Below are 15,502 nucleotides of genomic sequence, written 5' to 3'. Positions count from 1 at the left end.
AGGAAGAAGGAGTTTGTGAGTTGTTTCCCGCCAGAGTGTACTCATATACAGATATTTCCTGGTGTCAAAAGTGAAAGTAAACCCCGGGTGTTGCAATCGTGACACGTTGGCACTGAGAAAAGCTTATTTTGGATACCAAAAAGGTACGATGTTTTGTCTCAATAAACACTAAAAGGTTGTATTGTTTTTCTGTATTAAAAAAACTATTATTAGAGGGTGCTTCAGTCAAAGTTTAACCAGTTTTTCTCCTTGTTCTGAAGTAGTGTGTGTAGTGATCAACCATGGTGATCAGTTCGGCTCAGCTGCTTAACATTATGGAGGATCTGGACTCAGACGGGTTGAAGAGATTTCAGTGGTTCCTGACTCAGGGTGTGTTGAATGACTATCCTCCCATCCCAAAGAGTTTGCTGGAGAATAGAGACAGGATGGACACAGTGGATAAGATGGTGCAGAGCTACAGACTGGACGGTGCTGTGACAATCACTCTGAAGATCCTGGAGAAGATGAACCAGAATAGTCTCGCTGAGAAGTTAAAAAAATACATATAGGTATGTAACATAGTCTTATCTTTTGACTAATATGGGGATATGGGGAGTAATCACTGTGCAGTAATTCTCAATCTAAGAAAGTAATGCATCCCTAGTTGTCTTTTCACATCCTTAACAATGAGCAGCTAGAGAGAAGAGGCTCAGTGGCTCTACTGACCAAGCTGATAAATAAGGATAAAGCTAAGGGGAGATTCTACCTGGCCATGTCAGAGGACCTGGAGAAGCAGACAACATCCTGAAAGATGTCATGCATACAGCAAGATTAAAGGTTTGTTGTTCTGAATTCAACACAAGCCAAATGAGAATGAGCAAGAACATCTTCATTTGCCTTGCTGTTTCAAACAAAAGGACATTACTGTATACTAATAAACTGATCCAGCAGGGGTTGTTACAAGGCAAACTTAAGACTAACAATATTGTTTGGAACCCAGGAAGTGTAGCTGCTGCCTTGGCAGCTAATTAGGGATCCTAATAAATACAAAATTGTGTAATGTATGGACAGCAAGCACACAGTCGAAATATACATTTATTTGTTTGCCTTCACATGTACATGGCTGTTTGACAATATTAGGCCTAATACTGGACTGTTGTGGGCTGTATTGCATGGAAAGATAGCCCTTTTTTATTTTTTAACATTAGCTTGGTTTAAAGTGCACTGTTCCTAAATATGGAGTCACTTAGAAATGTCCTTGTTTTTGAAAGAAATACACATTTTTATCCATTAAAATAACATAAAATGTATCAGAAATACAGTGTATACATTGTTAATGTTGTAAATGACTATTGTAGCTGGAAAAGGCAGATCTGGTCCTTCTTTGGACACTGTGTTAACAAACCTCCAAACGGGGTTCAACGCCATACAACACTCCTTTCGTGGGCTCCAACTGCTCTTAAATGCTAGTAAAAATAAGTGCCTGCTCTTCAACCGATTGCTGCCCGCACCCTCAGCTTCCTATTTCGCAACAAAGCCTCCTTCACTCATTCCGCCAAACATACCCTTGTAAAACTGACTATCCTACCGATCCTTGATTTAGGCGATGTCATTTACACAATAGCCCCCAACACTCTTCTCATCAAATTGGATGTAGTTTATCACAGTGCCATCCGTATACTCTCGTTGGCTGGCCCTCACTACATATCCGTCGCAAACCCACTGGCTCCAGGTCATCTATAAGTCTTTGCTAGGTAAAGCTCCGCCTTATCTCAGCTCATTGGTCACCATAGCAACACCCACCTGCAGCACGCGCTCCAGCAGGTACAGATCTCAACCCCATAGAAAATCTTTGGAGGGATTTGAAAGTCTGTGTTGCCCAGCAACAGCCCCAAAACATCACTGCTCTAGAGGAGATCTGCATGGAGGAATGGGCCAAAATACCAGCAACCGTGTGTGAAAACCTTGTGAAGACTTACAGAAAACGTTTGACCTCTGTCATTGCCAACAAAGGATATATAACAAAGTATTGAGATAAACTTTTGTTATTGACCAAATACTTATTTTCCACCATCATTTGCAAACAAATTCATTAAAAATCCTACAATGTGATTTTCTGGATTTTTTCCCCCCTCATTTTGTCTGTCATAGTTGAAGTGTACCTATGATGAAAATCACAGGCCTCTCTCATCTTTTTAAGTGGGAGAACTTGCACAATTGGTGGCTGACTAAATACTTTTTTGCCCCACTGTATATTGCACTAGTCTTCCCCAAAGCCAACACTTCCTTTGGCCGCCTTTCCTTCCAGTGCTCTGCTGCCAACGATTGGAACAAATTGCAAAAATCTTCGATTACAGGCTCAAAATGGCCAGAAACAAATAATTTTCTTCTGAAACTCGTCAGTCTATTCTTATTCTTGTTTTGGGGTTTTAGGCTGGGTTTCTGTACAGCACTTTGCGATATCAGCTGATGTAAGAAGGGCTGTATAAATCAATTTGATTTGATTCTGAGAAATGAAGGCAATTCCATGTGAGAAATTGCCAAGAAACTGAGGATCTCGTACAACGTTGTGTACTACTCCTTTCACAGAACAGCGCAAACTTGCTCTAACCAGAATAGAAAGAGGAATGGGAGGCCCCGGTGCACAACTGAGCAAGAGGACAAGTACATTAATGCCTAGTTTGAGAAACAGACGCCTCACAAGTCCTCAACTGGCAGCTTCATTAAATAGTACCCACAAAACACCAGTCTCAACGTCAACAGTGAAGAGGCATCTCCGGGATGCTGGCCTTCTAGGCAGAGTTGCAAAGAAAAGGCCCTATCTCAGACTGGCCAATAAAAATAAAATATGGTTTAAAGAACACAGACACTGGACAGAGAAACTCTGTATTTATCAATTTGATGTTATTTTTGATGGACAAAAAAACATGCTTTTCTTTCAAAAACAAGGACATTTCTAAGTGACGGTTGTGTATGTTAGTCATTATGATTCTTACCACCAAAACAGCAGAAAAAAAAAAAGTCAATAACCACATTATCCAATGTTCTTGTGATATGAAATGAATAGTTGAAATGACATAGTAATAACATTGAATACAGGTCAATTGACTTACATTTCCTCTAATCAGGGTATTTTATCATCTAGCTTGTCAAATGTGTGGTTCTGGCAGACATGTACAGTAATATAAATGAATGAGTCCTGGTTCCAGGACATAGTTTCATGGGGACAAATTCCATAATCCTAAAATGCAATGCAAGTCTTATTGACGACATGTGGCACTCATGTCCAATTGAGTGGTGGAAACACTGACAGGGTTTGTCCTCTCCAATTGCAACTGTTGTGGAATGGATGCTTGAAGTCACTCTGTCGTCCACAGTGCCGCCTACAGGTAACTCATAACAGTACCTTTCTTTCCAACCTGATGAGGCTCCAGTGCATAGAACCTGATCACGATCCTGGAGAATACAAGTTAACCTATAATTAGATTAATGTAATGCAAATCAAATACACAAACATCATGTTTATATAATTACAATCTACTAAATGCAATATTATATTCATGCAATATCAAATGAAATCCAGTATATAGTAAATACATATTTTATATTTATATTCCCTATGAATGACGCTGTTGCAAGGCAGTGGAGCACCTTACTTAGGCTATAATCAACAACTTATTGTATTAGTAGCCTTGCCCTAAACTACACATCTGCCTGCACTGTCCATAAATCCAGAAACACCATGGCACAACAGATAAGAAACTTGCTTAGAGAAGTCAATGTTGAATTGTGCTCTAAAGAGGCTACAGGATCTGGTCATAACTGAGTTGTGTTGGACACTCCCACTTTCAATATCAGAGGAGGTATCACATGACTTTGTCCTTTATCCACAGCAAGCTCCTTGTCGTCTGCATATGAAAACTAATGATTTGTAGCATATTACACACATAATCAGCTACTAACCTGTCTTCAGTAAGACCAAGTTCTCCAATAAGAAAAGGGAAGATATTGGCACTGTGTTCCTTGTTCTTCTCCGCAGTGTCAGTGACACCGATGGCGGACACGGACAGTATGACGCACGGAGCGCAAGTTCCACCCATGAGCATTGGCAGTCCAGGCTTCACCACCAACATCATTCTCTACGTAAAAAAATACAACATAAATGCACACACGAGCACAACCTAGCTAAGCTACAGTAAACTGCAATCTCAATAGAGAATGTTGTATTGGTGATATTTTGTAACCTCTGCTATTTAGCTGCAGTGAGCCAACTTCACTCAGTAGCGTTATTAAATATAGTGTAATGAAACAGCAGGGAGCAGGTCTCGAAACCTCGACCTTCGAGCCCGAGGTCCGGCGCGCTATCGACTTCTACGCGGTGAACCAGAGCTACCTACTCACCTCTTCGGGTTTGCCTAGAACAGCAGCTGTTTTGGACCCTAGCCTTTTCAAGAAATCCTCAGAAAACTTACTAGCAGGTAAGTTACTTTCCAAATCAATGAACGGCATGATGATTTCGTAAAGAGACCGTTCTGTCAGATGAGATGGCTACAGGGGTCAGTTTACTGCGAGTGTTCACTTTGTTCGAGAAAGCGATTGCACTTCTCTTCTGCGCATTGGTCGGTAGAGAAACGCCTCATGAGCTGTGATTTGTCCGTTCCCACCCAGGTTCATATGCATTATTCACGTTATATTTGATAGCAACTCATGTCATGAAATCCTAATCAATTGTGGACATTTGCTCTCCTTTATAAATTTTTACATTAAAGCTGCAAAATGTAGCGACCCAACCAAATTTACATAGAAATGTGTGTTACAGATCTGTCATTCTCATCGAATTCAAGTTTAAGAAGCAGTAGATTTGTTTTATGTGTTCTATTTCTATGTTTCCTCTTAAGTTTCGGTTTTGCTTCTTTTACTTTGGGTTTTGTACACCAGCTTCAAACAGCTGAAAACACAATATTTATGGTTATGGAAAATATATATTCACAGTTGTTTATATGGTACAATTACTCTCTACAATATACTTGCTTGTTTTGTGACATAAACATAATTTTTGCAACCAGAAAGTGGTGGAGCGATTTCTGCATAGTGCATCTTTAAATTATTGTGTTCTTTTATTATAGGTTTTATTACCTTGTCTTTTTTTTTTACCAACTGTTGTGATCATTTGATTTGTATTGTCTTATTGTCTATTGATTGACTCTGCTACTTTACAATCATTCTGCAGTTGAGGAAGAGCTGCAAGTAATACTTTCATGTGAGCACTCTCACAGTCTCTATCTATCTATCTATCTCTCTCTCTCTCTCTCTCTCTCTCTCTCTCTCTCGCTCTCTCTCTCTCCATCAACTCCCTTGAAATTACATCCAAAATATGATTGCGTAATGCGCAAGAGACAGAGGATATAAGTTAAACGCGTATTATGTATAACCCATCATTAACTAGCTAAATGTAAGGCTAATACTGCATTGAATGTATTTCCTGAAAAGGGTAGGCTAGGATATCTATATACAGTGCATTCGGAAAGTATTCAGACCCCTTGACTTGTTCTACATTTTTTTTAACATTACAGCCTTATTCTAAAACATATTAAATAATTCCCCCCCCCCCTCATTAATCTACACACAATAACAAATAGTGACAAAGCAAAAACAGTTAAAAATAAACTGAAAAATCACATTTACACAAGTATTCAGACCCTTTACTCAGTACTTGTTGAAGCACCTTCGGCAGCGATTACAGCCTTGAGTCTTCTTGGGTGTGATACTACAAGCTTGGCACACCTGTATTTGGGGAGTTTCTCCCATTCCTCTCTGCAGATCCTCTCAAGCTCTGTCAGGTTGGATGGGGAGCGTTGCTGCACAGCTATTTTCAGGTATCTCCAGAGACGCTCGATCGGGTTCAAGTCCGTGCTCTGGCTGGGCCACTCAAGGACATTCACAGAATTGTCCGGAAGCCACTCTTGCGTTGTCTTGGCTGTGTGCTTAGGGTCGATGTCCGGTTGGAAGGTGAACCTTCACCCTATTCTGAGGTCCTGAGCTCTCTGGAGCAGGTTTTCATCAAGGATCTCTCTGTACTTTGCTCTGTTCATCTTTCCCTCGATCCTGACTAGTCTCACAGTCCCTGCTGCTGAAAAACATCCCCATCGCATGATGCCGCCACCACCACCATGCTTCACCATAGGGATGATTCCAGGTTTCCTCTAGACGTGACACTTGGCATTCAGGCCAAAGAGTTAAATATTGATTTCATCAGACCAGAGAATCTTGTTTCCTCATGATCTGAGAGTCTTTAGGTTCATTTTGGCAAACTCCAAGCGGGCTGTCATGCATTTTACTGAGGAGCGGCTTCCGTCTGGCCACTCTACCATAAGGGCCTGATTGGTGGAGTGCTACAGAGATGGTTGTCCTTCTGGAAGGTTCTCCTATCTCCACAGAGGAACTCTGAAGCTCTGTCAAAGTGACCATCAGGTTCTTGGTCACCTCCCTGACCAAGGCCCTTCTCCCCGATTGCTCAGTTTGGCCAGGCAGCCAGATCTAGGAAGGGTCTTGGTGGTTCCAAACTTCTTCCATTTAAGAAAGATGGAGGCCACTGTGTACATGGGGACCTTCAATGCTGCAGACATTTTTTGGTACTCTTCCCCAGATCTGTGCCTCGACACAATCCTGGGTGTTAAGAAGCGTGGTTAGGTGGGTCATGTTTCGGAGGACGCAACCTTTAATTTAATCCAATATAATCAATTTTAGAATAAGACTGTAACTTAACAAAATGTAGAATAAGTGAAAGGGTCTGAATACTTTCCGAATGCACTGAAATGGCACACAAGCAATCAAGCAATCAAAGTTTATTTGTGGCTGTATTTATATGAATACATCCACAAACACTGGCCAATGTGGGTGGGCTTTCCTTACCACAGGGGGAAGGTCCTCTTCTTGTCGCGGCCCATGCGGTTGCGGTTGATGGTGGTGGAGCAGGGAACAGCGTCCAGGTGTTGGGAGCTGTTGGGCAGCGTGGGGACCCACTGGCTGTTCCTCTTCACCTTCTGCTCCTTGAGATGGACAGAGAAATGGGGACATTTGAGAATGTAAGACTGTGACCAATGAAACCCATTTGGGTTTTTAATCCATTTTAGAACAAGGCTGTAACGTAACAAAATGTGGAAAAAGTCGAGGGGTCTGAATACTTTCCGAATGCACTGTATATGCATCAAACTACTAATTATACAAATAGGCCCTACTATATTTCAAAATCAAATTCGCTATATTTTGAAATCAAATTCGCTAGCCTATACTTTTTACTTTGTAGGCTGTCACGCCTGCTCCCACTCTCCCTCTCTGGCGTTCGAGGGCGCCAGGCTGCCCTTCATTATGCACACCTGTCACCTTCATTACGAGCAGCTGCGCAATATTGGACTCACCTGGACACCTACCTTGTTTGGACACTTACCCCACATCATGCTTCAGCCGGCCCATCAAGCTCCCACTTCTCAGCCGGTTCGTGGGGCTCCCACGCCTCAGTGGGATCGGCAGGCTTTCACGCCTGTGCCGGTTCGTCAGACTCCCACACCTCAGCCGGCTCGCCAGGCTCCCACGCCACAGCCGGCTTGTCGGGCTTCTACGCCCCATCCGGCTTATCCAGCGCCCTTGCCTCGGCCGGCCCACCATGCTCGCCTAGGTGGGATGCCGGGTGGTGCCCCTAGAATGGGGGTACTGTCACGCCCGCTCCCGCTCTCCCTCTCTGCCGCTCGAGGGTGCCAGGCTGCCCTTCATTACGCACACCTGTCACCATCATTACGCGCAGCGGCGCAATATTGGACTCACCTGGACTCCATTACCTTGTTGATTACCCCCTCTATAACTGTTTATTCCCTGTGTCAGCATTAATGTTGTTATTTGTTCATGTCCAGACGCTGTCCTGTCCTGTTCCATGTTCGTGCACCAGAATCACATGTTCTCTTCTGTTTTATCATGGTTTGAACGAATTCCAGTCCATATAATACAATACAGTATAGTAATACAGTTTAAACTCCAAAAATTTGCCGACTGGAGCTCATTTAATTTATTTCACCAAGAAAGCATATAGCTAGCTACATCTATGGGCTTTTATGTTTTTCTGTTGTGCGTAATGTGCAGTAACCTATGAATCATATATGTATTGGACAATAATTTGGGCTTTTAAAATTTTTTTTTGTTAATGTAGGGCTCATAAAATGTATTTAATATATGACTCATCAGGCTCAGGTAGCATCAGGTTTGAATTTTCATGCTGATCAGAGCTCTAATCAAATCCAGACATACAGTAAGTCATAATTATGTTTGTTTAATTTGGAATAAGCTTTTATTTTAATATTTACCACTGTAGCAATACAACAAACTATCATGGTCCAAACACACCAAGAAAGTTGTGAAAAGGGCACGACAACACCTTTTCCCCCTCAGGAGACTGAAAAGATTTGGCATGGGTCCTCAGATCCTCAAAAAGTTCTACAGCTGCACTATCGAAAGCATCCTGACTGGTTACATCACCACCTGGTCTGGCAACTGCTTGGCATCCGACCTTAAGGTGCTACAGAGGGTAGTGCGTACAGCCAAGTACATCACTGGGGCCAAGCTTCCTGCCATCCAGGACCTATATACCAGGCGGTGTCAGAGGAAGACCCCAAAAAATGTCAAAGACTCCAGTCACCCGTCATAGGCTGTTCTCTCTGCTACCACACGGCAAGCGGTACCGGAACGCCAAGTCTGGGTCCAAAAGGCTCCTACCCCAAAGCCATAAGACTGCTGAACAACTAATCAAATGACCACCTGGACTGTTTGCATTGACACCCCCCCCCCCCCCCCCCCCTTTGTTTTTACGCTGCTGCTACTCGCTGTTTATTATCTCACTTTACCCCTACCTACACTGACATTGTAAAATAAGAATATTTTCTTAACTGACTTGCCTAGTTTAAAAAAAAAAGGTTAAATAAATAAATTATCCCACTCTCTGAGGGTGTATCACGGCGAGTTAGGATATGCAAATAACACATTTCCAATTCACACATGCATAGTAATGCACACTTCTACATTTGTGAAATAGGACAGATATAAATAAGCACCCATCAAATTATTATTAAACAAGTAATTACATTTCAGAGAAGTTCTGCTCCCGTCCAGCAGGTGGTACTGGAGCATCGGGTTGAGGACCAACAGGCTCCAAAAGAGCTTATTTTCCCAGGCCATAAGACTGTTTAATAGCATAAAACTTGGATAGCTGACCCTGCCCTCTCTCTCTTCCACAGACTACTATGCCCATCCTCAGGTCTCTACCACTTAGCCACATACACCTACACCGACACTCTTCACATCCACGCATACACACACACACTCATGCACCCATGCTCACACACTCCCCACTGAGACCTCACACATACACTCACACTCAATCATTACCATGCACGCACCACATATGCTGCTGCCATGATTGATTGATTTATTATAGGGATTCATATTACCATCCGATGCTGCTGTATTGTTTGTCACGATTATTATTATCCTTCAGTATTTATCCTGCTACCAGCCACTTTAACCTTTTACTGCAGTGGGCTATATCAGGGTCACACAAAGTGTTTATTGTTAGTCTTCAACAAATCTACCTTGAAACAAAAGTATACACCTCACACATGGTTATGGGCTTAAAAAAAGAAGACATCTGTACCATGTCAGATATGAAGTTGAAATGTATTCAATTTTGAGTTTACATCCCAATATTACACTTTATATACATCACAAAAGTCTGAAATATAACAAAAATGTTTGATGTAGAAACACCAGATTTTCTACGGTTAAAACAAAATAAAGTTCTATTAAATATGAAATTATGAAAAAGATGAATAACATTCCACCCATCAGGCCACTAGATCATTTGACTGCAGGAAAGGGCTACCCCTTGTTTACATGTACATTTCTACCTCAATCACTCCAGTACCCCTGCACATTGTAACAATGGTATTGGCACTGCACTCACCTGTATACAGTATACCTTAACTGCACTTACCTGTAAATAGTATGCTTTAACTATATTCTCCTGTTTCTTTTATTTTATTTCTTCTCTCACAGTTCACATTTTATTTCACATCTATATATCTAATCTATGTTAACGCTTATTGTGCATTGTTGGGAAAGAGCTCATAAGTTAAGCATACTGTATGGTTTTACACCTGCTGTATCCTGTGCATGTGACATTACATTTTTTAACTAAAACTGAGTGGCGACACTTACTGATAATTCAGATGCTTTCCTAAATTGTCTTAGATCAGGCTGCATGAAAGGTGTCCCGCAAGGGTCGATTCTGGGTCCTGTACTTTTTACTGTTTACATAGGCTAGGCTACATAGGCTATTGGTTAGAGCGTTGCTGGATCGAATCCCCGAGCTGACAAGGTAAAAAAAAATCAAGAACAAGGCAGTTAACCCACTGTTCCCCGGTAGGCCATCATTGTAAATAAGAATTTGTTCTTAACTGACTTGCCTAGTTAAAAGAATAAAAAAATAAAAAAAACAATATTGACTTGTTTGTAAAATGTTGTAACCTGCTTGTATGCTGATTATACTGTTGTGTATGCTATTGACTCCACAGTTGACCAGGCTCTATCTGAACCTATATTACAGAAAAACTATATTGACCTGAAATTAGTATAGAATGCAGGTAAAACTAAGTATATGTTCATTGCGCTCTAGAGTGCATAAAAATAACTCTGATTTAAGCATATGTACTTTGGTTTGTGTCCATATTGATCAAGTTCCTAGGCGACAATTTTAGTACTCATCACTGCATTCTCTACCAGAGGCTCGCTTTGACGTCACATAGGTTGATAGATTGCTATGTTTTCATTCATAAAGCCCTTTCACAAAAAGTCTCACTGTACCAACATCAAACTTTAGACATACGAGTTACCACACCCGGGCTCAGTGAGGTGAACTCTGGAAATTCCTTTGGTCTCTAGTCTACTGATTTAGGTAAATCACCTTTTCTTACACCTTATTTGTGGAACAATGTTTTGGTGTCTCTAGGGCAATTCAGAAAGCTGATTGAGGACCTTATTATTGATGAATATGTTTCGTTTTTTATGATCGTGTTTTTCTTTCTGCTTGCATTTTGTATTTATAGTGAACAAAAATATAACATGCAACAACGTGAACGATTTTACTGAGTTACAGTTAATATAAGGAAATCAGTCCATTCAAATGCCCTAATCTATGGATTTCACATGACTGGGCAGGGGTGCAGCAATAGGTGGGCCTGGGAGGGCATAGGCCCACCCACTTGGCAGGCATGCCCACCCACTGGATAGCCAATAATGAGTTTTTCCCCATGAAAGGGCTTTATTACAGACAGAAATACTCCTCACCCCCCCACCTCAGACGGTCCCAGTGAAAAAGACAGATGGGGAGGTCCTGGCCTGGTGTGGTTACACGTGGTCTGTGGTTGTGAGGCCGGTTGGATGTACTGCCAAATTCTTTAAAACAACATTTGAGGCAGTTTATGATAGAGAAATAAACATGACATTATCTGGAAACAGCTCTGGTAGACATTACTGCAGTCAGCATGTTAATTGCACGCTCCCTCAAAATTTGAGACATCTGTGGCATTGTGTTGTGTGACAAATCTGCACATTTTAAAGTGGCCTTTTATTGGCCCCAGCACAAAGTGTATCTGTGTAATGGTCATGCTGTTTAGCTTCTTGATAGTCCACACCTGTCAGGTGCATGGATTATCTTGGCAAAGGAGAAATATGAACAAAGGAGGGGTATAAACAAATTTGTGCACAAAATTTGAGATAAATAAGCTTTTGTGTGTATGTAAAATGTCTGGGATTTTTTATTTCAGACCATGAAACATGTGACAAACACTTTACATGTTGCCTTTACATTTTTGTTCAGTGTGTATTTTCTGTAATTTGTGTAATTCATGGCTTATCTGTAAAGAGACCTTGGTCTCAGTATGACTCCCTGATAAAATAAAGGTTAAATAAAACTACCACCCACAGATTTCATGTGTTGTGTTTATCTCATTGTAATGCTGTTACCTAACAAAGAAATCACCACAGATAAAGGGGAGAGGGCTCTTATTCTTCCTTTGTTTAATGTAGGAAAATGTATATATATATTGTTGCGACCCGCACAGACAGCTGTGTGTTATGTGTTAGGCTAGTAGGTGGTTGTGTTGTACTTACCAGTACCCAGTGTTCGCGGGGTCCGACATGCCAATCAATCTGCCAATCACGGGAATGCCTGGAATGTTCTGATGCCGGGCATCCTGGCGGTTGGCGGAGTGGCGTGGAGGGGGATTGGGCAGGGGGATGGAGCATTGGAAGTTAAGACCAGGTTTAGCCTTTGTTCTCTCTCTTACGTCTGGGCTTCACAAGAGAAGGTCACGATTAGCTTGTGGGTTATCTTTCATTTATTTGGCGTGGGCTACGGCCAAACAATTGTTCCTTTATGATCTAGTCAGGTCATTACAATATATCTATATACGCATACATTAATATATATATATATATATATATATATATATATATATACATACATTAATACATGCATTTCTGTAGCTTAAAAAAAAGTTTTTGCGTGGAGGAGTGCTAAGATGGAGGTGTTGTGACTTGAAAACAGCGCCCCCCTTTTAGTCATCTAGTGTATATATATACACTAGATGACTAAAAGGGGGCGCTGTTTTCAAGTCACAACACCTCCATCTTAGCACTCCTCCACGCAAAAACCTTTTTTTAAGCTACAGAAATGCATGTATTAATGTCTACATTTGTTTTGGCCATGTTTATTATTTTACAGACATCTTAATGCATACTTTTAAATTACATTATGTGAGCTAAACATAAAAATACAAAATAATAAAAACATTTTCCTTAAAGTATAATTTTTGAAAGTTATAATGTTACTGCCCCAACTACAACAACAAAAATACTTAAATACAGGTAATTCTGTTCTTGAAACATTGAATTGAAATACTATAGAATTCCATTAATTCCTATGGAGCAGGGAATTCCAAACTTTTTCAATTGGGGTCCCCCTTCTAGCATTGGGGAACCCCCCCCCCCCTTTGCACACACGCCATGTCTAATTCTATGGGCACAAGCACAAACTGTTCACACCCCTCTTGTTGGTAGAGAGAATTTTGCAGGTTTAAAGCTTATTTCCTGCAATTCTACAAATTTTGCCATGGGTTGCCAAGACAAATTTGCCGTTATAAAGCAAATTTTCTCGCAATTCTATATATTTTACCATGTCTAATGTGTATTCATGTGATATTTGAGTGACAAAAAAATTACAACAATATCTATGGTAAAAAAAAAAAAGACATAAAATGATGTTAGCTGACATGGGCTAGTTGATATGGACATTTCTGACAAGTTATAAATAGTTCTCTATGGTATGCAATGACTAACGTGACAAGAGGAACTGATGATGCACAATTTTGAAATTGCACCTTGCACATGATACTATAGATCAATTTCTGTGTTTGCAAACATTGCCGCACAAGGGCAATGCGCAAAAATTGGTGGCAGAATAAGGGGGAGTTCTTATAGAACACCAGCAAAAAAAGCCTCTATTTACAGGTTGTTTATGAATGCATTTCACACCACATTTAGATAAAAATTGAATGACATATGAATGTCGTGCTTAATATAATGTTTGTGTCATCACCGCAAATCAACTGCATTGTACTTAAAAAACACCAACTTCAACCAGTAAAATTGCTCTTTGGCTAGCTTTTGCAACAGCCTATATCAATGAGTGTTAGCATTCTAGCTACCAACTGCTGCATCCCAAAGTCATTTTGCAAAGATCACAACCAAATATAATCTTAACGACTGTTAAAGCAAGAATCAAAACATCATTGTAAGCGTGTGAAAACTATTTTTTTAAATTTTGTTTAGAGGTAATAAAACCGTAAATCTAGGCTATGTTGAATGGGTGCAGATGGTGATGGCTTTCTTATTGCGTCTAGGGGCGTGGGCATCTATGTGTGAGATCAATGTGTCGTGAACTGCAACAAGGGACTTCCTGACAACCCCTCGCGCCTTCCCCACAGTTTGGGAACCACTGCTAAGGAGGACTGCTTCTTCTTGGGAGTGCCAATATGGCCGACCGGTGGCTTCAAAGCCTCTCATTGGCCCAGTACATTGCATGCGCAATCCAGGGTTTATTGGCATGTTCATGTGCTATTTCTAGGATACTATTTAGTAAAACTGCCAGTTGAGGACTTCTGTTTCTCAAACTAGACACTCTAATGTACATTTTTAAAATTATAAACTTGGATTAGCTAACACAATGTGGCATTGGAACACAGGAGTGATGGTTGCTGATAATGGGCCTCTATACACATATGTAGATATTCCATAAATAATCTGCAGTTTCCAGCTACAATAGTCATTTACAACATTAACAATGTCTACACTGTTTTTCTGATCAATTTGATGTTATTTTAATGGACCAAAAAATGCTTTTCTTTCAAAAACAAGGACATTTCTAAGTGACCCCAAACTTTTTAACGTTAGTGTATATATATAATTTATAATTCCAAAATGGATGTAGCAACTACAGATTACCCCTTTAAATCTATCAAAAGTGTGCAAGTCTGAGCATGTGTCCATTAGGCCTATGGATGTTTTTTTTATCAGCATGAATTAGATTGAGCAATAAAAGCCCCACTTTTATTCCATAGACTTTGATCCGCACTATGCAGCTGTTGCAAGAGTGTATTATTTACTGGCTGTCCACTGGTTTCAAAAACAATGATTGATAGGCAGCTTAAACTTCTTTAATTCAACCATTATTGGGTTCAAATACACATTTAGATTTGTGAACAGCCATCCACAACAACCACATTCTGTAAGACGCAAATAGCTAAATGGAAGAGCAGCAGTGTGATTCACATCAATGCCTATGTAGATATCAATAATAAGCATCGTCATATACTACACCACTGGTGTCATCCTTACCTCCAAGCATTTATTCAAATTGGATAATCTTTGGATACCGACAGCAGTCGCACCGTTGGAAGACATAGTTTGAACTGTAGTTTACAAAAGCCTATTTCTACTCTTTTCCCGCGAACCAGCAAACACATTTGGTGTGTCATCATAGTGGTCTCTGACTTGTGGTCAGACTCGCTCAGGTGCAGTGGTATAAAGTACTTAAGTAAAAATACTCTTAATAAGTACTACTAAAGTCATTTTTTTGGTGTATCTCTACTTTACTTTAATCTTTATATTTTTGACAACCTTTACTTTTACTTCGCTACATTCCTAAAGAAAATAATGTACTTTCTACTCCATACATTTTCCCTGACACCCAAAAGTACTCGTTACATTTAGAATGTTAAGCAGGACAGGAGAATTGTTCACGCTCTTCTACTGCCTCTGATCTGGCAGACTCACTAAACACAAATGCTTCGTTCGTAAATTGTGTCTGAGTGTTGAAAATCGTGTTGTCTGGTTTGCTTAATATAAGACAATTGAAATAATT

The 15,502-nt window shown here is 40.5% G+C and overlaps 1 protein-coding gene across 1 annotated transcript; it reads right to left on the bottom strand.

Annotated features, from left to right (window-relative positions):
• Nucleotides 1–1,056: 1,056 nt before the first annotated feature.
• LOC139408391 (D-dopachrome tautomerase) lies at nt 1,057–4,600 on the bottom strand. Its single transcript, XM_071152199.1, has 3 exons — nt 4,381–4,600; nt 3,943–4,118; nt 1,057–3,435 (listed from the first exon to the last, which is right to left on the bottom strand). Exons 1-3 carry the CDS (start codon nt 4,486–4,488, stop codon nt 3,363–3,365), a joined length of 357 nt encoding a protein of 118 aa, XP_071008300.1. The 5' UTR covers nt 4,489–4,600; the 3' UTR covers nt 1,057–3,362.
• Between the last annotated feature and the right edge of the window lie 10,902 nt (nt 4,601–15,502).

The sequence above is a fragment of the Oncorhynchus clarkii genome, chromosome 5 (assembly GCF_045791955.1).
Source record: "Oncorhynchus clarkii lewisi isolate Uvic-CL-2024 chromosome 5, UVic_Ocla_1.0, whole genome shotgun sequence".
Classification (NCBI taxonomy): Eukaryota; Metazoa; Chordata; class Actinopteri; order Salmoniformes; family Salmonidae; genus Oncorhynchus; species Oncorhynchus clarkii.
Note: the sequence above shows the minus strand (reverse complement) of the source record. Positions and strands in the feature narration are given on the sequence as shown.

What these genes read in the sequence shown, in the direction of transcription:
- LOC139408391 (XM_071152199.1), bottom strand. Translation starts at nt 4,488, where the DNA reads ATGCCGTTCATTGATTTGGAAAGTAACTTACCTGCTAGTAAGTTTTCT. An exon ending in TTCTAGGCAAACCCGAAGAG is followed by an intron (nt 4,119 to 4,380) that starts GTGAGTAGGTAG and finishes TTTTTTACGTAG; the next exon opens with AGAATGATGTTGGTGGTGAA. An exon ending in CTTGGTCTTACTGAAGACAG is followed by an intron (nt 3,436 to 3,942) that starts GTTAGTAGCTGA and finishes TGTATTCTCCAG; the next exon opens with GATCGTGATCAGGTTCTATG.